Raw genomic sequence first — 27,427 nt, 5'->3', positions numbered from 1 at the left:
GATCAGTCTACATCCCAATCCCAAAGAAGGGCAGTGCCAAAGAATGCTCCAACTACCGCACAATTGCACTCATTTCACACGCTAGCAAGGTTATGCTTAAAATTCTACAAGGAAGGCTCAAGCAGTATGTGGACCGAGAACTCCCAGAAGTGCAAGCTGGATTTAGAAGAGGCAGAGGAACCAGAGACCAAATTGCAAACATGCGCTGGATTATGGAGAAAGCTAGAGAGTTCCAGAAAGACATCTACTTCTGCTTCATTGACTATGCAAAAGCCTTTGACTGTGTCGACCACGGCAAACTATGGCAAGTTCTTAAAGAAATGGGAGTGCCTGATCACCTCATCTGTCTCCTGAGAAATCTCTATGTGGGACAAGAAGCTACAGTTAGAACTGGATATGGAACAACTGATTGGTTCAAAATTGGGAAAGGAGTACGACAAGGCTGTATTTTGTCTCCCTGCTTATTTAACTTATATGCAGAATTCATCATGCGAAAGGCTGGGCTGGATGAATCCCCAGCCGGAATTAAGATCGCCGGAAGAAATATCAACAACCTCAGATATGCAGATGACACAACCTTGATGGCAGAAAATGAGGAGGAATTAAAGAACCTTTTAATGAGGGTGAAAGAGGAGAGCGCAAAATATGGTCTGAAACTCAACATCAAAAAAACGAAGATCATGGCCACTGGTCCCATCACCTCCTGGCAAATAGAAGGGGAAGAAATGGAGGTAGTGAGAGATTTTACTTTCTTGGGCTCCATGATCACTGCAGATGGTGACAGCAGCCACGAAATTAAAAGACGCCTTCTTCTTGGGAGAAGGGCAATGACAGGCCTAGACAGCATCTTGAGAAGTAGAGACATCACCTTGACAACAAAGGTTCGTATAGTTAAAGCTATGGTTTTCCCAGTAGTAATGTATGGAAGTGAGAGCTGGACCATAAAGAAGGCTGATCGCCGAAGAATTGATGCTTTTGAATTATGGTGCTGGAGGAGACTCTTGAGAGTCCCATGGACTGCAAGAAGATCAAACCTATCCATACTGAAGGAAATCAACCCTGAGTGCTCACTGGAAGGACAGATTGTGAAGCTGAGGCTCCAGTACTTTGGCCACCTCATGAGAAGAGAAGACTCCCTGGAGAAGACCCTGATGTTGGGAAAGATGGAGGGCACAAGGAGAAGGGGGCGACAGAGGACGAGATGGTTGGATAGTGTTTTCGAGGTTACCAGCATGAGTCTGACCAAACTGCGGGAGGCAGTGGAGGACAGAGGTGCCTGGCGTTCTCTGGTCCATGGGGTCACGAAGAGTCGGACACGACTGAACGACTAAACAACAACAACAACTGGGAGGTATGAATCAGGGGGTTTGAGCTGGGTGTTCACCAATATGCGGCTGATGCCCAGCTCTACCTCTTGTTTAAATCGGAACCAGTGAAGGTAGAGAATGTCCTGTGTGAGTGGTTCTGTCCGGAGGTGGTTGGGGGTGGATGGTGGCTAGTGGACTGAGATTGAATCCAACAAGAGAGAAGTACCGTTTTAGGGGAACAGGGGGTGGGCAGGGGTGGGGGAATTCCCTGGTCCTGAATGGGGTAACTGTGCCCCTAAAGGACCAGGTGCACAGCCTGGGAGTCATTTTGGACTCACAACAGTCCATGGAGGCACAGGTCACTTCTGTGTCCAGGGCAGCTGTCTACCAGCTTCATCTGGTACGTAAGCTGAGACCCTACCTGCCTGCAGACTGTCTCACCAGAGTGGTGTATGCTCTAGTTATCTCCCGCTTGGACTACTGCAATGCGCTCTACGTGGGGCTACCTTTGAAGGTGACTTGGAAACTACAACTAACCCAGAACACAGCTGCCAGACTATGTAGCACCAGTCCTGAAAGACCTACATTGGCTCTCAGTACGTTTCCAAGCACAATTCAAAGTGCTGGTGCTGACCTTTAAAGCCCTAAATGGCCTTGGCCCTGTATACTGAAGGAGCGTCTCCATCCCCATCATTCAGCCCAGACACTGAGATCTAACTCCAAGGGCCTTCTGGTGGTTCCCTCACTGAAAGAAGTGTCATTACAAGGAAAGCAAGGAGAGGCCCTTCGCAGTAGTTGTTCCCACCCATCAGATCTCAAGGAAATAATCAACTATCTTACTTTTACAAGGCATTTGAAGGAAGTTCAAAGTTTTTAATGTTTGTTGCTGTATTGTGTTTTAATTTGCTGGAAGCTGCCCAGAGTGGCTGGGGTAACCCAGTCAGATGGGCAGCATATTTATATTATATTATTATATATTATATTATATTATATTATATTATATTATATTATATTATATTATATTATATTATATTATATTATATTATATTATATTATAATTATATTATATTATATTATATTATATTATATTATATTATTATAATATTATATTATATTGCTTGCCTTGATGCAATTTGATCTCATTTCAAGTAACATTACCTATCACAGGAAATTACAGTATTTGTTCCAATTACCTCCTTTAAAAACTGCCTTCTAGCATTTTTCTATACACTGGTTTGAAAATATTATTTCAATGAAAATTCAGCAAGTGGAAGCTCAACTCTCTGCAATAATTTAAAAATTGCAGCCCTGTTCAAACATCATTATTACTATTAATATTTATAAAATTAATGGCCTGCCTGTCTGCTGGACAGCTCAGTTGGTTAGAGCATGGTGCTGATAATGCCAGGGTTGCAGGTTCAATCCCTGTAAGGGACAGCTGCATAGTCCTGCATTGCAAGGGGGTGGACTAGATGATCCTCAGAATCCCTTCCAACTCTATGATTCTATGGAAGCATTCTCTATACCCTAAGGAGCCCAGGATGGCATCATGGTAAACAACAGTTAACCGTTTACTGTGACCAGAACTTTCAGGACTGTTTGTCACATTATCACAGCAACAGGCCCCCCATATGCCAAATCCATGACACACCAAGATCAGCTTGTAAGAAAATTTTCCTGGGATGGCACTTAAAAGCCACAGGCAACTTTTGGAAATCTGATGCCTAGTAAACTCATCCCAAACTTGTTTTGTGTACTAACACTATACACAAAACAGAGTTTCCAGAAATTGCTAAAAATATTACAGTTGTCCAGATCTTGTTTAGTTATATTCCCCCCATGTTGCTAATTATTGTCTTGAAAATAAATAATTTTCTCTAGTTCAAATCTATGGTCAGATCTAGCATTAGTATTCTTCTGTGCTTTCATAGACTGGCATGTTTTAAAAAACAGAATTTCAGCTCAACATATGAGATGTCCCAAGCAGACCTTACCCTTTGTTTTTCAGCTTCTGGGTCTGTAGATGGAGTGAAGAGTCCAATAACAGCTCCTAAGAATCCCTGATCTATTTTCAAAGCCATTTCCTGGATTAGAACCATGAAATACCTGAGGAAAAGGAAAATACAAGTAACTGACAACACAGCTTCCGTGAGGCCAACTGCCCATTTTGTGGTTAATATTTCATTTTAAAGCAAGTGAAATATTGGACCTTTTCTGCTTATGCAGCTACCTGTGATGCACCTGCAATGCCAGAGTTCCTTGAAGACTAAACAATAAAGTGGTGGAAAACTTGTGAGTAATTCCACAGGCTTGTGGTTAGCTCCTCTCAATAGATTTGGCCAAACCCACAGATGGTCCATGCATTTCATTCAAAGTACTTTTATTGAAACCATTTCACAATCCCAATGAAGATGGACAAACTAAAATATTTCATTAAGCAATTCCAGTTTAAATGATCTGTGGGTTTGACTGTATATGCAGAAAGCTTCTACCCTCAATGAAAGCTAAATGTTTTGGGCCATTCTAGTCCTCTAGAGGAAATTTTGCATGTGGGAAATATATTTTTTGAAACATGAAATCACTCTAGTTCAGAGGTGGGGAACTAGCTGTGGCCAGCTGGCCTAATCCTGGGCTCCTCCTATCCTCATGGGCCTGTCAGTCACCTGGCATCACTATGACAACAGGTGATCCATTTTTCCTTTATAGCACAGCCAATCCAAGCCATGTGAGACTTGAATTTACTGCTCATCAGCTGATAGGCAGGGACTTGGAACCCAGCTTTGAGTTCCCTATTGATAATTTTGTAGCACAGAGGATCCCAACAGGCTTGCTCTCGCTGCCAATCAGCTAACCAGTAGTGACAGCAAACTTCCACTGCCAATGAACAATAGGAACCATGCTTTCAGGCTCCCAGTTTTGCACGGGCAGTTGCATCTCTTCCTGCCCCAGACCTGACCTTCAGATGTGACATCAGGTGTGAAGCAGGTGGGCACGGTTTGGGGGAAAGGGTCTTGGCAGGCCAAGCTGGACCTAATTAAGACCGTGGGCCAGAGGGTTCCAACCCCTGCTCTAGTTTAATTTGGTCCTTTTTACGATCCTTAAGAATTAAGAATTTCTTTAGGAGTAAGATTCACATGGCTTATGTTTCAAAAACCTTTAAGTATATTTTACTTACTTGAACTGCAACACTTTACTGTACTCATTAAATCTAATGATGATACTAACATCAATGAATGGCCGTGGTTCTAAGGAAAAATGAGAGGTGAAATGAATACCTGTTTAGTAAGTGGCTGATTCTTGCTGCATCTAGAATGTTAAAAATATTATTACCTGAATCCAATGCGATGGATTTTGGAGGAGCTACAGGATGGAATACAACAGGGAACATTGAACCAGGCAACTGGTTATCAACCTTCAAGGGAGTAACAAACCAATATATAAGAAGCCAATATATGATAAGCATTAATCAAGACTATTATTTTAGCAGAGTACAGGCAGATGTGGGGGGTTATATTCCTGGCTACTGCACATCTAAGCAAAATCATGTAAAGCCAGAGCACCCCCTAGAAAACTGTAAAGAAACGCACAAAAATCAGCAAATCCTTCCAACTTCCTCCACAACTCTTTCCGGCCTCCTCTGATCTCTTTCCAACCTCTTGGAAATTCCTTATGGATTTTTGCACAAGAAGGAAAAGGTTGTGATATCTGAGTTTGTAGACAGAAAAAAGTTTGGTTTGTGGAAAATAAAAAAGTTGTGTGTTTTTGCGGAATAAAATTTGGCATAAATTTTTAAAACTAATAGAAAATAGGAAGTCTTTTCTTTTTCTTAATTCACTTTTAGTTTTTATATTAAAAATGCTTGATATTTGAAGCTGACTTAGGTATATTGTTTTTTCTTATTTTTTCAAGCTTTTAGAAACATAGCTTTTTAAAAAAAAAACCTCTCTGCAACCTCCTCCACTCTCTCCACACTCCTACTCTCCAAACACACTCTAATACTCTTCCAGTGGCTGATGTGATTGTCTGTCATTCTTTCCTGCTCTCCCACACCATTTTTTCTCCCCACTCTGCATTTATTTATTTTCTGACGATCCACATGACGCTGCAATCGTGTACGTCAAATCAACATAAAATGCAATCTACCTGTAATCATACAATGTCTACTCAGAAATGTGCCCCATTAAGTTCAATGGCGCTTACTCCCAGGTAAGTGGGCACAGGATTTCACTTTCAAGCTCCTTTAGCTTAGTTACACAAAATAAAGCAAAGTCAGCATCTACAAAATCTTATCTTTGCTAAATAAAAAAACAATTAAGAAATAAGATTATTTTTGCAGGGTTTTGGCTCTTAATTTTTACAAAATGTACAGAATGTTTTGTGCTTAAACGAACTATAGTTTTAAAATTCTCGTGAATAACTAACTAAATGACAAATCATTTAGTGACCCACAGTCTTTCCAAGAACAAATGTGGTTCCAGAAAACCTTTATACAGTCCATGACTACCATCTTTAAGATTCCAGTTTCCTTGACCAGAGTTACTGCTATCCCTCATAACACCAAGGTTTTCTAAAAAAAATAATAATAATCAAAGATTTGTACCTGAAGCCAGTATAACTGGGCCCGTAAGCTTTGTTGGTGAGGTGACTGTTTGAATTCAATCTGTATGCCAGATAAGAAATCTCGCTTTATGCTACATTTGATTGGAAGGCGCATTTCCATTGGCATCTTGTTGAAGTTAACCTGAAAAACACGCATATATATTTAACCTCTGTTCTTTACAACCCCTCAATTTCACGCTGTTGGGATGGAGAGGTATTTCGTCTAGGACCCTAGATGCCTTTTTGGGATGTGTTTGGCCCAGTAAGAGCCCCTTTGAACAGCAGAGTGCTTCCATACCCTTATGCAGGGAAGGGCAGAACATTATTTCAGTGACCTTACAGACCACCAAATTGTTTGGGATAGGCAAGGACTGTTGTCACGTTCAAGGTGCTTGGCAGCTTTCAAAACTGTCATCAGCAGGTTAGTAGCAAACATGCTGGTTCCTAAGTTGTTTCTCATTCCCCTCCCCAAGCCCAACTGTGCTGCTTTCACCCAGGCCTGGGGCTTACACGTTCAAACTTAATAGCCTGCCTTGGCAGCAGCTGCTATTAATCTCACCCCTCTCTATCTCCTCTCTTTGGCAGTAAACCCAGCTCAAGCAAAGAAATATCATGTAGCTGGACAACTAAAAACTGTTGTCAGTTGCTGCCATTTTTGCCTAGGGATGCAAGTCAAGTGGAAGCATGGAAGACTTCCAGACTTGGCTGAGCACCAAACTCCAACTCCTCTAAGTTGCTCCTGGCAAACCTATTCAGGCAAGAACAGCAAGGGTGGGCAGCAGCCATTAGGGGCTGCCTGAGGAGTGCAGACCACTGAGGTGACAGAGGAAATATCCCTGGATCTCCCCTGCACTCTTTCCCAGCTTCATGATCTACTTAACCCGAGCCGACATGAGGGAAGACCTGGGTGGCAGAGGAGCAATGAAGGGCAGCAGCTCCCAGAGGACACTGCAGATTTTCCATTAGAGGTTTCTGGAATGCCTTCTGGGTGATTAAAAAAAGATATGGCAAGAAACTTTTCTTACACACTTGACTCACCAAATGGGAAAGTGACAGTGGATGGAGCAAGACACTGGTTCAGCTACCAAGCAGCTGGGTAACACTGAGAGGACAGTGGCAGCTGCCTTTCTACCTCAACAGGAGGCTCTCAAGGAGACACCCCTAGTTTTGCCCATTGTCTGTTTGTCTCATGCTTTTCCTATAACTAGAGTTACTTGGCTATGCCATGCTGAACAGTGTTACATTTGCCTTTGCTTGCTTGTCCATACTGTATCCAGTGGCAGAAGAAGACATTACAGCACCCAGAGCAGCAGAGTGATTGGCGTGATCCTTGGGGGGGGGGATCCAATCGCGGTGCGATCCTCCCGGCGGGGGCCGATCACAGCGCGGTGGTGCAATCCTCCCGGCAGGGCCAATCACGGCATGATGGCGCGATCCTCCAGGCAGGGCCAATCACAGCACAGTGGTGTGATCTTCCCGGTGGGGGCGGATTGTGGCGTGGCGGCACGATCCACCCAGGGAGGATTTTGTCTCTCCCCCTGGGATGGCACCCGGGGCGTACCGCTCCCCCCCCCCGCACCCCCTTCCTACACCCCTGACTGTATCTCCTCTATTTTGTCATGCTCATATACCTTGTGTTTCTCTGCATACACATGCAGGATTTGTGTATTATGCATTATGGCTTCCTAGGTCTATATGCAAGAAAGTAAGGAGCAATGGTGCCAGTCTGCATTCTCAAAATTATCTGACAGGGATTCAGAGATCAGCTTTTTGTTGAGTTGTTTAAAGCCTCGATATTCTCCACCTATATGAGGCAACTAACATTTATGAACAGAAGACTTTTGCAAAATGTCTTATTGTGCTCAGTAGCATAAATGCAACATGTACGTGATACCGCAGCATACCTCAAAATTGTTGTCTATTTTAATCCAATCAGAAGCCTCCACACCTCGCACAGAAATATGTTTCTGATATGCCTGTTCCAAGAGGCGTATTTGCTTTTGGTTAAATGGCTTCCACCTCTGCTTTGGTTTTAATTCCCAGACAATGCCTGAACTGAAAAATAAATACATTGGTGATTAAGTTAAATCTTTATTTTTTAAAAAGTAAAAACAATCCACAGCACTGTATTTTAACTAATCCAAATTTCTTAAGCTTTACATGGTGGAAGGAGCAGTGCTTAGACAAATATTTGTTTTAGGAAAATGAGAACCGATTTTGCTCTGATTTTCAAAACAGGACTTCTGTGAATTAACAGGCAGCCAGCTATTATTTATGAACAGTACCTGGTGATTCCTATGTAAGAAATTTCCTGTTTGTTTTCGTTGTTGACTAGTGAAAGCCCAACACTGTGAAGAGCAACATTTATTTCTTGATCCGGTTGCTCCATCTCCTCTGCTTGCCGGGCTTTAGAAACCAAGGCAACATCGTCTGTGAAAAGCAGAACCCTTTGGCGTCCATCCAAGAAAGAGACCCAATGTATCTGGGTATTGGAGTTGTAAGGAAACTGACCACACTCATCCTGGGTTGGCAGGAAGGAAAAGAAGAGGCTGTGTAACACAAAATGAACCTACTAATGTAGCACTGGGCACACTTTTGTCATTTTTAAAGCAAAATTAATTTGCATTAGCTTGTAGCAAGTGCAAGCAATGCAAACAAAATGAACACTGCTGTGTTGTGTTATGAATGGTAGGTGAAATGCAAGCCTTCTACAAGCTGGGGTTGTCTACAAAATTACATTGACTTTAAAATTTCAAAGTTAAAGAAGAAACAGAATTGTCGTAATATATTGAAAGGTACCAACGATGCATAGAAGGGCAGAAACAGATTTGAGTTGAGGGGCATTATAGATTGTTATAGAAATGGTTTCCCACGGGGTTCAGGCTTGACCGATTTTTCTTTCAACACCAAATACCTTAAGAAGATCATGTTCTCCGGAGTTTTGTGCATACACCCAAGTTAATTTTCTTATTCCAGTGGGATCTGCCCAGGCAAACAGCCTCATTCCCCTCGGCTTCAGTTCCATCTCTTCCTGTAAACCACTGCATGGAAAAAATAGAAACACAAGGTTAGTTATGGATGAACAAAAGTGCAACTGAATTCAGAATAAAAATATTATACATCCTATAGCAAAGCACCTCTCTCAAAAGATGGAAGAAAGCTCTTTCACATACCTCTGCTTGTATTTAAGAGAAGCCCATGGAGTATGATTTATGATCAAAGCAGGTGCCGCTCCCTCATGATAATCTGAGAAGTTAATAACTGTAGAATGATCAGACACGTTCACATCTACCAGGATCCCTGAGCTCTGTTGAAAATAAAATATATGGATACGGTACTAAAAGCTATGGCTTGATATCCACATAGCCTAATTCAAGCTTCACCATACCTTTTAGAGTTTATACTTCTAGCAAGCAGTTCACAGTAGCAACAAACAGCTGCTGGTCAACCAGACAACTCTGGCTCTTACAATGGGGCTCACACGAGAGTCCAGATGAGGTAACCCAAAATGAATGGAGTGTGAGAGTTCTGTCTCTTCCTTCTCAAAGGTGCTAGCAGCTTCTTGCCGGTAGTCCAAGCTGGAAGCTACACTTCAAATGCACCCAATTTACCACATTTGATCCAGCAACCAATATTATTCCTGCTCCTGGGAATAACCAGAAACCACGCAGCACCAATGGCTATAAACTTTAACCCCCCTTTTTACTAGCTAACCATAACATCATGGCTGTTTTATCCAAAGGAACCTGAGATTTACAGACCAGGCCCTGAACATGGATCTTGTAGCTTCAGGAAATTAAACTGTGTGGCTATGAAGAGTGAGGTCTTCTCAGTAATAGCATTATAGCTTCAAACAAGTTATGCAGGAAAGCCCACCAAGGTACCAATTTTAAGTCGCTTGTGAAAACATTTCTGTTCTTGTAAACGTTTAGAAAGCACCAGGTGGGAGGATCTACTACTTTTGCAATCTTTAAGCATTTAGAACAGCCTTGCATTTTAAAACCTTCATGTGGTAGCCATGTGATAAGGAATTTTATGCAGGTGAGTGGCCAGGCATAGAAAAGCAGTGGGCTGCTGTGCCTCCTGTCACTCCAACCCTGATCCCCAGCAGACTAGTAAAAATAGTTTCAAGCTAGTAGCTTTTGTGCATTTATATGCAAGTCTGGTTTATAGGTCTTTTTAAAAGCAAATATTGTTCATGACCATGTTTTAAAGTAAGCACAACAGGGAATAAAAAAATGCCATATTCTCACCAGTTCTTCTAGACTCAACAGAGTCCCATTGTCCTGTCTGCTGAAAAAGAATGGTTTGGTCACACGGTCACAGCCAATCACTCTGATGCACAGTTTTCCAGACAAATTTTCTGGCCAGAATGGAAGACACTAGTGGGCAAAATAAAAAGAGTTTCTGCTTAAAATTGGCAATAAATCCAACAAAAGACATCTAAAACAGAAGTACACCAACCATTTTAAAGGAACCATTACTGATGAGATTTGCAACCAGTGTTAGAAACTGAGATATGAAAGCTAGGAGCTAAATGGCACCTTAAACCCAGGTTATGGGCACAACAATGGAATGTCTAGGCACACTTTTTAAATAACAAAAATACAAAGCTGAAAATGAATGAACTGCAGCTAAAATATTATGTTCATTTTTCACATGGTTTACAAAAAAATATATTCACAAACTCTCCTTCATTTCCTGTGTACCATTCTCTAACCATTCTAACTCTCCTTGTTCTGTTATCCCATCTACGATACATCTTAATTGATTGGCTATATAATATATGTTGGAGAGGCCCAATCCACCTGTTTTCTGGGGTTTACACCATCATCTTTTCTTAATTCTAGGTTTCTTATCTCCATTACAAAATTTATTAATCGTACTTTACCAACCCTTTATCTGTCTCTGATATCTTAACTGGTAAGATTCTAAATAATGATAAAAAAATTCTAGACAAAAACTTCATTTTAATTATTGCTATTCTTCCAAATCAAGAAAGCTTAATTTTCTTATATTCCTCAAGCTTTTCCTTAATCTCCCTCTTTAATTTGTTAAGATTCTTTTGTTCTAAATTTTCTAAAGTTCTTGTTGTATTTATTCCCAAGTACTTTATTACATTTCTTAATTTTATCTTTTTCCTTCAAAAATTTCCTTTTCATCTTCATCATGGTTAAATATCACAATCTCTTATTTAGACCAATTAATTCACAATTGTTGTTTCTCCAATGTTTTTCAAATGTGCCTCCATTACCCCCCTAATATTCTTAAGTCTCTTCTCCGGTCTTCAGAGTAGCTGTAAGTGTGGAAGAAGAAAAAGGTCCTCCTTTCCTTCTACTCTGCAGTTTTAATCTGATATCTTAGACACAGTACTGCACCCAGAGATCAGAAGCAGCCCGTGCTAATGAAATTTCATGTCACAAAATGCAACGGGAGTTTTGAACACAGTTTGCCACATAAATAGATGATGATAGTTTCATGTTACAGCACAGTATTAAGAATGTCACTGACAGGAATTGTTCACCTTATTATATCAAAGAGTTAAAATTATTCCTGAACAGAAGAGTGAAATCCTGGTAGGTAGGATCTATTGCTCATTTATCTGTTGCCATTTTCTTATGGTCCCAGCAAGACTCCTTTTAGGTCTAGAGGTTCTAGCCTTCAGATCAAATAAAAACAAAATGTGCTTCAGAAATTTTCAGTGATGTGAAAGTGAGAAGCATTGCTTTCTAAATTACCTCTGAAGATGAGAAATAACTCCATTTATTAGTAGGAAGTGAACCATCAGCTCCCACTTCTCCCACTTCCAACTCGAAAGATGTTTTGTTTGCTATGGTGTAGAATGGAGTCAAAGTAACTATCCGAGTGAGATTGAAACTGCTCATTTTAATGCTGACGCCAACCTGCAAAAATGATATTATTAAAAATACTAATATAGGCACCATACAGTGTTTAAAAAACCTTTTCCCTTCCCTGACTGCTCAGCTCTCCAGGTTTAAATGAGAGGCAAGGGACAAATGTAGATTACTTATCTAAAAAGTGAAGAAGCCATCTAGTTGGCCATTTGGGTTTGAGAACAATCTGGTGATGGTGCTCAAGGGCTCAAGAGTTTAACTGCAAGGAATACCTCTCTAGCTCACTTACAGCACACACACATAGAAACACTCCTTTGTTCCTCACAAGCACACTGTGGATGTGTAAACTGAAATTATAAAGATCAGAATGTGATGGCTTTTGCCTGCATTTCCTAGCACTTAAGTAATATAAACCAGCCAAGAGTAGGAAAGTTCACTCTTGTCGTGGTCTTCTACTGCCACATGGTCTATAAAGGCTTGGTTTGGGTGGTCTTTTAATCCCCGTCAACTTCCTTTCAAAGATGTAACATCACTCTCTGCTTTTGGACAGGCATCATAGTCTGTGCACAAAGGACACCAAGGAGAGCAAGAGAAGTATCAGAAAGATGGCCTCGTGCACCCTAAATTATTATTGAAATTCAAGATGGATTTTGTTCTATGCATCTGGCATGAACAGTAATTAGTATAAGTACAGAACCCAGATATTACCAGAAAATCCATAAGGTTAGCTGGGCACTTTACACATCCGTAACTTCCTACTGTATCCAGAGAGAAACTATTAGACCACGTGCTGGTGGAGATGCTTAACTGGATCTACATCAGGAGGAGAGGAAAAAAACATATTAGATGCCAAAATCAGAGGACACTCATCTGCTTCACAGGCTTTGTGATGATTTAATGGCCAGGGATCACAGGAAAACAAACATGCTTCATGTGCAGAGACAACTCACTTGGAAAGCCTTTCATTTCTGGCTTCCTTGTCCCCATTTGCCCCAATCTTCCCTCTCAGCTGTAACACGTACATATCCCATCCCCCTTCTAGATTACTCAGAACCTTGCTTCATACAGGTATCACACAGAGACAACTTTCACCTTCTCCCTTCAAATAACCCCTTTTAATCCTCGCTACCCTTCCAATTCAAGCAGCACTCTCTCTCTCCCTCTAATGCATAGGGGGCTACCCACTTCCTTCATATATGTGCCCCATTACCAATTCTCTTGCCCCCACTCCACCCCTTGAAGAAGTCCCCTCATTCCCACTCCCTTCCAGCAGTCCCAGATTGGGTACCACACAGATGATCACTCTTGCCTGTCCTAGATTAACCTTCCTCCCTCCCCTCATTCCTCCAAATGCCCCCTTTAAGCCCAGTCACTTTCACGTGCCCAGCCCATAATTCCTCCAAATCAGGCCACAGAGCGTGTCTGGGTTGCAGGCCCTCACCACCTGGGTGAAGCTGTCCCAGGGGTCATCGCCCAACAGTAGGCAATGGCCCCATGGCAGGACCTCAGATGCCGCCTCCTCACTGCTGCCATCTAATGCTAGGCTCTGCATCTACTCCAGTAGCATATGCAGCTCCTCAACAGTCTCACTTTCCTTGGCACTGTTGATACTGAGGGCCACTTTCAGGGTGTGCTGCTGGAGCCCATTTCTCCTGGGCACTCACCCCGGCTCCTGCCATGATAGCAACCTGCAACCAGCTGCTGCGGGTAATAGAATTTACCAGCTCTTGCTAAGCACCCCTCTTCACCCCCTTGGCTCCATTTCCTCTTGTAGCAGCAACTCTTGCAATAGCCAGGAAAGCCAGCACCCTAGTTAAGAAGCCTACCCCTTAAAGGCCAGTATATGTGAACTTGGCATCATACCTTATTTTTGCTGAAAATGTTCCTTTTCTTGAAGGAGAACAAGATAATGTCCCTAAAATCCGCTGGGTGTTTTACATGCACATCTTCAGCACGGTACTGTAGAACACGAGAGGTTTTATTGATGATCCAGTAAGGACTGTACACAGACAGAACCATCCGGCTGCCAACTTTCCTAATGTGAATGTATATATCAACTGTTGTCGTGTCTGCAGAATTTGATGTGAAGCACACAGGAAAGAACTCTGGCAGCGAGTCACTGAGTCGAAAGTGTCCGTTCCAGTTTTTACCTTGATATTTTATCAGGACTAGTTCCATGATTTCACCACTGATTCTCGAATGAAGAACATCAGCAGTGCTCCCTTCTGGCAGTTCATGGGCCTCTGCTGTTCCCTAAAAGTAACCAGCAAAAATTATAGAATATTTTTTGGAAAATAGAGTATCAACACTCAAGGACATCTGCACATCTTTCTTATTATAAAGAAAGAAATATAAGCAATATCGATCAGAAAACTGGCACAAGGACATCTTAAGCCACAACCCATTTTTAACACAACTGAAAATGATGTAGAAAAGAAACAGCTTTAGGAATATTGCAATAAACACACAGTATTCTAATCATCTCAGCGTAAGACCCCAGGAGTCTATGACAACCTTCCCCAATCTGGTGCCCTCCAGCTGTTTTGGACAATTCTCATTTGCTTCTACTGGCACAGCTGTGATGGCTGGCACTAGCAGAAGTTGTAGTCCAATACATCTGGAGGGCAGCAGGTGGGCAAACACTGGTCTATGACATAGTTGCAAGTCGTGCAGTAACCTTCTTCCTCCTTCTGTTCACCCACCCAGGTCCTGCAAGAAGAAGCAGTAGCAAAATTGGGAATTTTTAAGAAAATGAGCCAGTTATACCTCCAAGTCTTCAGAACTGCAATGATCCAACCATATGCAAAAATCATAAGGCTGTTCATCTCACAGACAAAGACACACTTAATGAAAAGTGGTTTTAAAATTACAACAGGCAATTGGAATTAAGATTTATGAGCAAGGATTTTCAAGGCATACCAAACTTAAAATATGTTACAGAAGAAGGAAGCAACTCTATGAAGGATCAAATCATCCCTGGCATTTTCAAGTTATAACAAAAAAAAATCCTTCCAGTAGCACCTTAAAGACCAACTAAGTTAGTTCTTGGTATGAGCTTTCGTGTGCATGCACACTTCTTCAGATATCTGAAGAAGTATATCTGAAGAATATACTTCTTGGTATCTGAAGAAGTGTGCATGCACACTTGGTATCTGAAGAAGTGTGCATGCACACGAAAGCTCATACCAAGAACTAACTTAGTTGGTCTTTAAGGTGCTACTGGAAGGAATTTTTTTTGTTTTGACTATGGCAGACCAACACGGCTACCTATCTGTAACATTTTCAAGTTATGTTATATCCAGTCCTGAGATGCTATACCTCAAGCAGATATCGTAAAGAGTAGGGCAGAAGATTCCGCAAAGTGAGTGTTGGATAGAGATGAATAATGTAGGCTGGATCCCAGTTCTCCCCATGGGATGCAATGAAGTTTAACTCATCAGGCACAGCAGCAGTATTCACTATCAGAGGCAGAAAATTGACTTCAGTTGATGGACACTGTAGCATACACTTGACTTCGTTGCTCCTATGAAGCTCTTCTCTCCAAGATATGTAGGTTGTGGAAGGATTATACTGACCATCTAAGATCCCAGCTGGCTGAACAAATAGCTGACATCTAAGCTCAAGCACAAGAAGGGAAGGAGGGAGAAATCAAGTCCTTGTTAAATTTTGGGGTTCTTTATTTAAAAAGTAAAACTGCTTAAGAAATCTGAAACAAATGAAAAAAATACCTATATGAATCTAATGGAACATGGAATTCCTCTTCAGGCTTAGACACACCTATAGGCTCCAACAGTTTAACATTCTTAACAAATTTGTAAATTGTAAATGGGACAGAGAAGTGGTTCTTAATCTGAAATTAAAACACAGCAGCATATTTTACCAGTATGTATAAAAAAGTGGTAAGCAGCATTTTATAGCATTGTAAACAATAAAGGAGCCAGCAAACCATGTTGATGTACCCCTCCTAGCAGCTAAGATACTATTTGACAATACTCTACCCAAACTTTGACCCAAGTTTAGCCTTGCAATTAAATGCAGCGATCTGCCATTTATATTTCTTTGGGGCATCTTTTCCGCCCACCCAAATCTAAAGCAGCCTTCAAATCAACCAGAGTAATTTAACAAAGCATTTTAGAACACAATAATCATGCTTTTAACATACAACATGATCATTTACCTGAAGCGGAGAGCGTATGGTAACAACTTTATTTCCTTCTGCTGCATCTATCTGCACTACAACAGAATCCGAGTGATCACTCTGAGGATTTCTTACATTGTGAAGTCTTCTTCCTGGTTTTGCTATGGGAATATTTGCCACCTCTGTGTATCCTTCAGGTCCTGTTTTTACAACAACAAAGCAACAACAAAATAAAAAACCTACCCCTTTTATTTAAATATATACAAGAAGTAATATCTCAGTCCCGAAGACTTACAAGTTGCATGGCATATTCAGTTTAAAAAGGATCAGCAAGTGTCAATCTACTCTTCCTGTGATTGTATCTCTTCATACAACGATGATATCAGAAAACACAGTCAAATATCTCCTTCCTTTGGAAAGCAAAGTTTTCCAGGAGGAATGCAGAAGACTGAGGGGGAACCTGAGTTGCTTCTTTTCTAGCAGCAGAGGGAATTTGTTTTGTTTTATGGCTGTTATGTGCAAAAACATCTAATTGCTTGTACTTCTGAAGTAGTCCAGTAAAAGGAGGGGTGCATCTTGTGCTTTTTCTGAATGCATGGGAAACACTTAACTTGTTAATCAATCTAACATTGCTCATTACAACTATTCTTACTCAGAATTGATTCTAACTTAAGCACAGGCATTTCTAGAATAGTGAACAGTTCATATACTTAGTCTTGAGTAACTTACTCCCTACCAGAGTTGTTTGCCTGGTCCCCCTCCCTCCCCGATTAACCCTCCTAAACACACGCAGCATTCTTTACATCTTACCAATGCTCAAAGTGAATAGAGAACTTTCCTGGCGATACATTGCAGATAACTTTCCTCTGTGTGGGGTCTCCACTGTAGAGTATTCAAATTCCAAGTTCTGATCAACTGCTATATCATGAATATCTTCTTTTGTAGCTAATCCAACAACCTGGAGATTTCTGCATGTATGAACTTTGAGGGGAAGACCCAGAGCATTTCTCACAGTAAAGGGAGCCTTGTCTTTTAATGAATAGTCATACGTAGAGGCAGTTCCTTCTGAAAATCCCTAAGATGAAGCAAACATTTTAAAGTATACATGGACTATAAATGTTCTTGGGCTACTCAATATTCAAAGCTATCAGAGATTAAAGTTGACCATTAACAGCAGAAGAATGAAAATGAGGTATAAGAAAGAAATAAGCTGAAAAAGATGGGGTAATGGTAACACAGAACTAGACTGAGAAGTTTTAAGGGAGCTCAAGCGCTCGTAGACTGAATTTGATGAAGGCAGGAAGCGACCCAGAGCATCAAGGAAGCAGCATCCTACTATCAAAGCATTTCTTCCTGCCTGTAACCTTTAATGCTTTTCTTCCCCAACTATTCTATATTATTTCATTTATTTAAATATTTTCTAGACCTTTTAACTTTAAAATACAATAAAACATAAAAGCAGCATAGTATAAATAATTATACATATCATTAAAAATATGAACAGCAAAATATAGCAAAAGAAGTTATAAGCAGTAAAATAGAGCAAAAGAAATCCAGGAAAGGCCTGGGCAAAAAATATGTTTTTCAGGAGCTCCTTAAAAAAATATTGTTTTCCCTGTTATGTTGATAAAGGGAAATAGCTCTCCTTGACAGGATTAACCAAGGATCTGAATCAACACCTTTCTCTTCCACCTTCCCCCCCCCCATGACATCAATTTGCAGCATGTTCAGTATAAAAGAAAACATTGCTCCCTTAAACAGTCAGCAGCTAAACTGAAACAGAAAGAGAAAAATGCCACCTCATAATATGTAATCAATAATTATCTTCTCCCTTAAGTTAATCAAATTACCACTTGAAAGGGCTTGATTACAAATAACCTCACCACAATGCATATGAAATTACCTTAGCTAGATTGCTAAAGACAGTAAGACAGCATTTGGATATTGTTACATTCATGGTATCCTTTGAAGATATATTGATGACACTTTGAGGTTCTGGTAGAACTATGAAGTCATCTCCTGGCAACAAACTTTTATCTTGTAAGGGGTTAGTCTTCATCTAAAATAAATGCAGCATTATTAAATTATTGCCTATTTGAAACTTTGGAAATTGAACTGCGGAGGCACAATTTTAAATTATGCTAACATTTAGGTTTGCAATTTTGCTTTAGACCAAGAATTATCTTTCTGTTTCGTCAATGGAAATATACAACAATACAAGTATTCCACAAAGATATTGACAGCTTTTAAGTATGTATAACTTAGAAGATTAAATGGTGAATTTAATGAACGCAAATGACGATTAACATTAACTTCATACATGTAAGGAACAGGAAGACTTGGCAAACATGGAATTAAATTTCAAATTAATTTTTAGAAACTTCTAATTTAACAGCTGCTTATAAACAGTCCATGTTTCAGAATCTAAACATGGAGTACAGAAGGTATATATTCAACAGAGAATTTGAATAATCAGAGAAAGTTGAACTAAATATTTTTTTAACTTGAAATATGATAGTTTAATAAATTGTGCAATGTAAGATTTTAATTATCTTTTGGTGTGTGTTACTGCCATTTATGCTGTAAGCAGCCCTGAAAGCCTGTTGGGTTGTGTGGCTGATTAGAATTTGAAGCAAAGACAGAATGAGACTATGCCACTACAAAACCAAGTCCAGGATAAGCAACTGCTAGCATCCTTAAATGAAGCCTTCCACCAACCTATCAGGGACTGATGGGAGTTGTAGTCCAAAACAGGAGGAAGGTTGGAGGAAGGTTGCCTAAAATTCATGGCAAAATACACTTTGCTTTTCAGCTGGCAAAAAAAAATGTAATATCCAGACAGGAATAACAGTTTGACTTTTCATTAATTAATGGTGTTTATATTTATATATCTGTATTTATAAAAGGTTGCTTACTTCTAACTTTAAGTCCCATTGACGTCTTTCATTATCAACTCGCTCAATAAGCGGTTCCCAAACTGCATTTGTTTCATTGTAATAGTGAACCTGCGATACAATATTGAGAACATAAGAGCTAATATTATTTAACATTAGGCTTCATTTCAATCTAGTACACCTAGGTTGAGCATAATAAAAACTTAAGAAACAAAATTCTACATGCACATGGAACAAGTACCTAAAAATAATTTACAGGTGTAACTCAAATTATCATTAGACCCAGCAACGGCAGACCATGCCTCAAATATAAAGCATCAATCACTTCTTATATTTACATACCTCCAGTGTCATGTCAGCTGTGGCCGCCATGAGAGAAGACCAGTTTTTCACTGATCCTGAAAATGTTGATTCTGCTAACAGTAAGGGAACAGTGGAATGCCCCAAACCACACTCCAGAGTGATCTGAACAGCTTTCACCTCAACAACCAGGTTCTCCTTCTTCACACACTGCTCGTTAGCACTGAATGTTTCGGTTGCTTCTGTGGCCATGTCAACACCAAGAAACCAGTAGTTACACTGGTCAACAGACTTGATACCCCAGAGGTCCACCATATTGCAAGCAGTCTCACCAGATCCTTCATCCTTCAGGTTTGATTTCATGGCAGCCATGATTGTAATTACAGTATTGAGAATTATTGGTGAAATCTTTAAAAGGGGAAAAAAAGCTGAATTAACAAGTTTCAGTGTTTTATATGCACAACATGTAACAATGTGTGTTTTATGGCACCACAGTGGTGTTCAGTAAAACATCTACCTTGTGCAAGGAAATGACTTTTAAATGGAACACTGGCCATTTCCCCTAAAGGGGCCTTCTCTGGCAAAATATGTGAGGCACACAGTGGGTTTCTCACTTCTCAAGTTTAGTCCATGCAGGAAACTTACAATTTACTTTGCAGGCACCTCCTCTCTTGCCAGTCTTTAGTCTTCATTCATGGCAGAGGACCCAGCTCCTTAAGAAGTCCAAAGGGTGTCCTCGCTTTTATAGCCACTGAACTCTGCTGCCCTTCTTCCCTATCCTGCTCTATTCCAGGGTTAGTTTCCTGAACAAGAACAGGCACCACAGGCACAGTCTCTGGTGGTGGTGAAAATGACTGACAAGAGAAAGAGTCTCTTGGTGTACACTGTACAATGCTCTCTTAGCAGCATTAACCAGATGAGGAGTCTGAAATTTTAAAAGTGTTGCTGTTCTGGTCTACATTTGGCATTTTTGCTTTTCTTCTTTTTGTCTTTTTGGTTTTCTTGTGGGGGGGGGACTCCAAGGAGGTGGTGGAATAAGCCCTGTTGCATTCTTTTACTTTTGTGCTTTGTACTTCCATCCTGACGCCTTGGCTAAATAGCCCATTAAGGCTTATTGTATTCTAGTAATAATGCATTTTTCCAGTTGTTCCTGTGGAAAATTGTGGGGCAAGCTGCTGGTCTAGGTAGAAGCACATATTTAGGAATGGACTATAAAGATGCACACTCATGCTGTCCTGCGAGGGCCCCTGGCAGCTGGTCTCAGCATTGTTGCCCATGTCCCACAATGAGAAAGATCTTTCCTCCAAACATAGGAGTAGAGTCAGGGGAGAGAGAACAACTCTGGGTGAGGTGTTCCTCTTTCATTTGGGCCCCCTGAGGATGAACCACTTGGTGAATGTATTTATTTTAGAGCATTTTAACCCATTTAAATTTTTATTAAAAAAAAAATCTAAATGGTGCAATATAATTAATAATAATAATAATAATAATAATAATAATAATAATAATAATAATAATAATAATAATTTATTATTTATACCCCGCCCATCTGGCTGGGTTTCCCCAGCCGCTCTGGGCGGCGGCTTCTAACAGAATATGAAAATACAATAGTCAAATAAACATTAAAAGCTTCCCTAAACAGGGCTGCCTTCAGATGCCTTCTAAAAGTCTGGTTGTTGTTTTTCTCTTTGACATCTGGTGGGAGGGCGTTCCACAGGGCGGGTGCCACCACCGAGAAGGCCCTCTGCCTGGTTCCCTGTAACTTGGCTTCTTGCAGCAAGGGAACTGCCAGAACTCAGCATACAACAACAACAACAACAACAACAATAATAATTACAGTAACAGATAAAATAGAGGATCAGAATAGAAAAATATATGGTCTAAGTTCAGTAACCGAGTTCAGTGGAAAAGCTGGCATCTAAAACAAATAATAAAGGGACCATCCCATATTACTGAGGGAAGGGTGTTGTAAAGTGCAAGGGTGGCATCAGGAAAAGGCACACTACAGAGTCACCACAAAACAGCACTCTATAAGGTGACATGTATTTTAAACCAGTGATAGGCCTTTCTGGAAATTGTCATTATAATACCATTTACTAACCTTTACAATAAATTCTTCTACTATCACTGTCACACTCTGCATTTCTGAAGTACGCATCACAGCTTCCATAGTCAGACAGCAAGGTTGTACAATCTTAGAGAATACAAGCATACTGTTAGAAATGCCCTCAAACTTACAGCAGCATGAAAGTTATTTGATTTAATTCTAATTAAGATAAATAGTAATGCTTTGCTGAAGTATCCTATTTTGCAATAAGGGGGAGGGAGTACTGAGAGGAAATCAGTAACTAAAAAGTATACTCTCCCACAAGGAGAATAGGAACTGGGTAATAAAGCGACAATGCATTAGTATAAGCACAACTGTGATGAACAGGGAGCAATAAGGAGCAAGCATGTTTACTGAATGGAACTAAATGCCAGGAAAACCATATGTAAAGGTCTCAGCCATCCAGAAGGTTATTCCCAGATAATACAGCACTATATTCAATTGTGTAGAACCACCTTTTTCATTCCAGAACCAGCCAGTTGCAGAAATGCAGTGTCTCAGAAGTGCTACACGGCTTGTGAGTGAAAGGAGTTATTCTCTCCAGCTATAAAAGATAAACTACAGAACTTACTGTTGTAATATTCTTCTCTTCTTTCTTTCGGAGGAAAGGGCAGGCCAGCACTTTCAAGTCATGCACTTGAGCATTCATACACTGATGAAGAGGGCTAGTTGACAAACTGAAATCACATTGGAATGAAGCTACTAAGGCAGGAGCATCAGCCTTTGTTAAGTTGGCCACAAACACAATTTCTGGTTCTATGATCCGTGTCAATACTGTCATGTTGGGCTGCGGTGATCCATCTAGAAAAGTTTAAAATTTAGTTCAGTCTTGATTTAGCAGCCAGTCACCACAACAGAATGAAAAATATACCTCCACGGCACCACCATGAAATACAATTTTTACAATAGCGTACTTCAGAAAATTTGCCCTAGTAGTTGCATCCAGGATGCATAAATGTGACTGTACTGTTGGCAATATTGTGCTCCTTGCTACTAATAACTGTTTCAAATTTTACTTCACAATTTAAACATCCGGACAAGTCATTTTCTCTGATTTCATAATAGAAAAGTCTAGTGTTTCTGCTGTATGTGACATATGCATTTTCTGTTGATAGGGGATCCACTTATATAGGTATACCGATGCAGGAAAGCATAATAGAAATACTTGCATGATTCACCCATCTACTTTTCAAAAAGTTGTCTGATTATTTTGGTTAGGTTGAACTAAACCAAGCACTGATTCACTACCCAAAGAAAAAAAATGTTATCTCCAAACAATGGAAAACAAAATAAATGGTTTGTTCACTGCAGTGCTCATAAAAGATACCTAAGACCAAATGACATTTGGTGGTGAACAGGGACACAGTTGACAAGGAACTCTTTTTTGCTTGCTTGCTTCAGAAAGATAGGAATATACTTCTCTAAATTTAAACTAAATATAATGGGTGGATAAAAGGCAAAGGTAAAGGACCCCTGGACAGTTAAGTCCAGTCAAACTTGACTATGGGGTGTGGTGCTCATCTCACTTCAGGCCAAGGGAGCTGGCGTTTGTCCACAGACAGCTTTCCAGGTCATGTGGCCAGTAGGACTAAACCACTTCTGGGGCAACAGGACACCATGATGTAAACAAGAACACATGGAAACACCGTTTCCCTTCCCGCCACAGTGGTATCTATTTAGCTACTCACATTGGTATGCTTTCAAGCTGCTAGGTTGGCAGGAGCCGGGACAAAGCAACAGAAGCTCACCCCGCTGCATGGATGCAAACCACTGACCTTCCAGTCAGCAAGTCCAAGAGTCTCAGCGGTTTAGACCACAGCGTCACCCGCTCCATATTGGGTAGGATACAGAAGCTGTGGGAGCAGAAGACTGCCCGGACAAAGCTATTCCTCTCCACTATAGCCCACTGAAAAGAACCCTGTCACACAAACTGTTTAGTTGCCCAGAAACATTGTTGAAAAGTGCCAATATTTCAGATTAGCTTTTACTGCCTTAATACACATTCACACCCTGTTTAAAATTTTAACTGACATCAGTGGGCTTAAGCATGCTCAACTATGCACGAGTATTCATTGTTTTGGTTTTATTGTTTCAGATGTGGAACTGTGTCAACTGAGAGAGTTCTTTTGCTGACCTTTATCTGGTTTAGGTTTGCCATGAGTGGTATATTTTAACTGAATCTGGGTAGATCCTTCCATCGACGCTGTTGGCATTGATTTAACGAAGAAATCTGCTACCGTCAATAGAAACTCCACACTGGCACACAAATACAGTTTGTCCAAGACAGATATGATTTCACTCCCGTTTTTATCTTGCTTGTAGTTGAGGTCAATCATGACACTATCATCTGTGCCATCTTTCTTATCTATCATTCTGAAAAATAAACAAATAATAAAGCCAGAAAACAAGCTGAAGAACTGCTTTCCTGAAAGGATTTGTAGTTTAGTAGCCTTCCTTGGGAGGAAGGGCAGGGTATGAATTCAACCAATAATAGTATTTTTCATACAATTGCAACAAAAGATGATGCTACTTAGAACGTGACTGCATTGTAACTGAAGCCAATTGTCAGTTTTCAGCATTTTCCTAGTTTGAATACAGCTTTCTTTGTTCACCCAGGGCCACCTAGCCCAGTCATTAGCCAAAAGGAACACTAAAGGGAGTTTTCTTTCTCCACCCACCCACCAACATTCCCAGAGAGAACTCAGCTACCACTTCCCTTCCCTTGCATCGTGACTCTTAAATAAGCTATAAAGCCTAAAGCAGAGTTTGCACTTTATTTCATGTGCAAGACCAAGTTTCTTACTACAGGAGCTCTAGAAATATTAATAATGACATCAGGGTCTAACCTTGAGGTTGCTTTCTGAATCCCTTCTCTGAGATCATCCAATGTACATGTTTTCAACTTAGTATTAATATCCATAGAACCATTTGAAAATATCTGTCCTGATGATGTCATAAGATGCAGTCTGAGTTCTCCAAGACACAAGCTGTTATCGTGAAGTGAAAGCTGAGATTTCTACAATACATATAAATAACCAAGGTAAAAGAATTATATGCAGAACCTAGAAGACTGAAAGTGCATACTTTTACAATCTACTTGAGGACAGAAGCACATGAGGACACAATTGTTATTAATGCTTTAATAATTTAAATGTTCGCAAAGGAGAAAAAAATCTATATGAAGATTTTAATATTTCAAAGCTTGCCACAAATGGAGGACACTAAAATGAGATAGGCAAACTAGATTCAGTGTGCTAGGGATATCATTCCCTCTACTGCTGATATTCAGGATGAGTAGTGTAGCCAAAACACCACCACCTGCTCACAAGAGAAGTATCATCAGGCTTGGTGGAGCCCAGAGGCTTGCAGAAGTACAAAAATGGTGGGGGGGGGGGGAGACACAAAAGGCCAACTTCCCCCCTACCCCCAAAGGCTAACAAATTGTGTATGCATACAACATATGCCTGCTTCACCCAGGTATGATGTGATGAAAAAGAGGGGTCAGAACCAGGGTTTCTGTGGCAGACTTTGTAAAGCCATTATGCAAGATCTTAGCTGAGAGTGCTGGGAGAAGGACTCAAAGTGAAGAATGATGTTATGGGGAGGTAAAGAAACAGTCCAAGGGCTCGTCTAGACTTCCTTTTGCGCTGCACTTTCCAGGCATAGATCTTCACTTTAAAGCTCAGTGTTTGAGCAGTTTTGTTCTTTGTTGTGGTGCTTTCCCCGGGAAAACTCATGTTTTACAGCTGAATCGGGACAAACTGCAATCCGCAGAAACCTCAATTGCCATTTGCTCCAATTTAGCAGCAAAATGTGGGTATTCCCAGGAAAAGCAGCAGAGCCAAAAAAGAACCACTTGGACACAGAGATTTAAAGTCTGAACCTGTGCCTAGAAACACGGCACAAAAGGAAGTCTGGATGAGCCTACAGAGGCAGAGGATGGAGGAGACTGGAGCAAGAAGTGTCATTGAGAGCAGAAATGCAGCAAAGGAAAGGGGCTGACAAATGAGTGAAATTAAAAGACAATGAGGAAGAGAGGAGAACAATCTGTGAAGCTGGGCAGGGAATGGAGCTGGAGAGGAGCAGAACTGACAGCAAAGAGGAGACAAAATGGAAGGGAAAGTGGGCAGAGAGGAAGGAGGAGGACACTGTGGGAAGGGAAGTAAGAGGCATCAAAACATGAGATTGTATTTAACACCAAGCTCATTAATTATGGTAGACAATATGTTAACTTATAATGCTCTTTTTCTTTAAACAGTATGATTTTATCCAACATTATCTTAATTCATATTTACTCCAAAGGAAAATATTTTTCATGTTGAGGTGAAACAAACCTGCTCAGCATCAGAATTGTAGAGAATAATGGAAAGCGATTCAAAATTGAATTCAAACTTTAGGGTCACACTCTCCTTAGGCTGTGTTTCATGAAGAACTCCTTCTCCCGAAGTGATGAGACTACCTGAAACATTTTAGAGATAAAAAGTAACACTTGAATCTGCAGCATTTTGGAGATCAATGCACATCAACTGTGCTAAGATTTAAAAATTAGCTGCCAACTCTTCTTTGATCCCATAAACAAAATACCTTGCTTAAGACCAAATACAGTATCTTATCGTAATTACTATAATCAACTTAGCTCAACTTATCACCTTCATGGAGATCAGCATCAGTCGGGCTTTTGCTTTGTTTGAGCATCTGAGCTTCTGGTAATGTTGACTGTATAACCCTGCTTGGCGCAGCAGCTTCTCCAAGATTTTCCAGCAAAATTTTCATGAGCAGGGTCAAATCATCTTGGCTGAGAGAGATCTGTAAATAAATTAAACCATTTTCCCCCTCAATAAAGCCACTTTTTAAAAGTTTTGTATTTAAAAAATACCTTGCAACTCCCATTTTCAATCAACACCTGTCTTGGACTCAGGATTGCACTGTAGTTTCTTGAAGTTGAGCATTACACTCTCCAACTGTCAGGTAACAGAATTGGGGGACTTTACTCATGCATAGTGCCCCCACAGCCTATTATAATAAAAAATGCAAGCAGTCCTTGCTCTCCGTAATGTTAGTCACATGAACAATGTTATGAAAGTAAAAACCAGTAAAAAATATAATATCCAGTAGAAAATCCTGGAATCCCAGCAACCATGAAAATTCTGTTTGGTTGAATCAGTTGTCACCTACTTCATATTGTAAATATTTGCCCATGCAAAAACATGTCAAAGAACAGTCAGGAATACTTCTATGTTTAGCAAACAGTATTATGTCAAATAACCTTCACTGTTAAGTAGAGATAAACCTAGCTACCAGAACAAATTAATGGGCTCAGTAAACTCGTCATGGCAAAAGCAGCAAGTGATTAGGTCAATAACTATTAAGCCCCGAGTTATAATTATTATCTCAAAATATTTGCAATAGGTTTATCTCCATCTAGAACATGGAATTATCAAGACTTCCCATGGCCTTACCTGCATTGGCTTCAAGTCTCCTTTAACTGTAATCCCTGGGATCTGTAGGTACCAAGCTGCTGCTAAATTCCTCTGGACTGACAGCAACAGATTTACTGGCTGCAAAATTTCAATATCTGGCTGAGAACCACTGCCTATTGTGGTCCTACAAAACAAAGGTTGAAACGTTAGGGCACACAAGATATCTGCAGTCTCTCCATCCATTGCTGAAACAGAACACATGGATTATTTGGTCAGCTCTATGAACTATCACCTTGTGTGCTAAAAGCAGCCCTTGTCCTGTGACTGTTTCTAGTCAAGAACAAGAACCACCTGGCCATCTGTCAGGGTTTCTTTAGTTGTGATTCCTGCATTGCAGGGGTTTGGACTAGATGACAGTTGGATTCCCTTCCAATTTTACAATTATTAGAAATGAAGATTCCATTATACTGAATGAAGCCTTCGCCCCATCAAGTGTAGTACCATATACTAGCAGCAATTATCCAAGTTTAACTCAGGCAGTATTTCCCCAGCCCTGAAACAACACTTCAAATGCAGAAGCCAGAATGGGTGGGGAACATGTAGTGCTCCAGAGTCTACTGGAATACAACACTCCTTCATCCTTGACCATTAGAAGAGACTAATGGAAGTTGGAGTCTAATAGTATCTGGAAGGCCACATGTTCCCAACTCTTGATGGGAATATATCTCCACAGTGGAACATCTGTTTCCTCTTCAAGGTCTGTTAATGTGCAACTGTGCCAGCTTTACGTTACGGAGAAACCATGCA

At 40.5% G+C, this 27,427-nt stretch overlaps 1 protein-coding gene across 5 annotated transcripts in view; it reads right to left on the bottom strand.

Moving 5' to 3' along the window:
- The window catches only part of VPS13C (vacuolar protein sorting 13 homolog C), a 105,517-nt gene that overhangs the window by 17,650 nt on the left and 60,440 nt on the right, over positions 1-27,427 (bottom strand). For all 5 annotated transcript variants that reach the window (XM_081887547.1, XM_081887543.1, XM_081887544.1 and 2 more), the window contains 26 exons: positions 26,660-26,804; positions 25,850-26,006; positions 25,535-25,659; positions 24,047-24,216; positions 23,335-23,573; positions 21,772-22,001; positions 21,195-21,287; positions 19,136-19,501; positions 18,815-18,904; positions 17,803-17,958; positions 16,710-16,974; positions 15,939-16,099; positions 15,490-15,611; positions 15,080-15,374; positions 13,625-14,014; positions 12,470-12,574; positions 11,645-11,809; positions 10,160-10,288; positions 9,080-9,213; positions 8,821-8,947; positions 8,192-8,427; positions 7,811-7,961; positions 5,908-6,048; positions 4,638-4,719; positions 4,483-4,552; positions 3,302-3,413 (listed from right to left, as the gene is read on the bottom strand). In XM_081887547.1, coding sequence (XP_081743673.1) covers positions 3,302-3,413; positions 4,483-4,552; positions 4,638-4,719; positions 5,908-6,048; positions 7,811-7,961; positions 8,192-8,427; positions 8,821-8,947; positions 9,080-9,213; positions 10,160-10,288; positions 11,645-11,809; positions 12,470-12,574; positions 13,625-14,014; positions 15,080-15,374; positions 15,490-15,611; positions 15,939-16,099; positions 16,710-16,974; positions 17,803-17,958; positions 18,815-18,904; positions 19,136-19,501; positions 21,195-21,287; positions 21,772-22,001; positions 23,335-23,573; positions 24,047-24,216; positions 25,535-25,659; positions 25,850-26,006; positions 26,660-26,804 — 4,456 coding nt within the window. The remainder of the gene's footprint in view (positions 1-3,301; positions 3,414-4,482; positions 4,553-4,637; positions 4,720-5,907; positions 6,049-7,810; positions 7,962-8,191; positions 8,428-8,820; positions 8,948-9,079; positions 9,214-10,159; positions 10,289-11,644; positions 11,810-12,469; positions 12,575-13,624; positions 14,015-15,079; positions 15,375-15,489; positions 15,612-15,938; positions 16,100-16,709; positions 16,975-17,802; positions 17,959-18,814; positions 18,905-19,135; positions 19,502-21,194; positions 21,288-21,771; positions 22,002-23,334; positions 23,574-24,046; positions 24,217-25,534; positions 25,660-25,849; positions 26,007-26,659; positions 26,805-27,427) is intronic.

Source organism: Podarcis melisellensis (genome assembly GCF_964234715.1).
Source record: "Podarcis melisellensis genome assembly, chromosome: 14".
NCBI lineage: Eukaryota > Metazoa > Chordata > Lepidosauria > Squamata > Lacertidae > Podarcis > Podarcis melisellensis.
The sequence above is the reverse complement of the archived record's forward strand: the minus strand, read 5'-3'. Positions and strand labels throughout refer to the sequence as shown.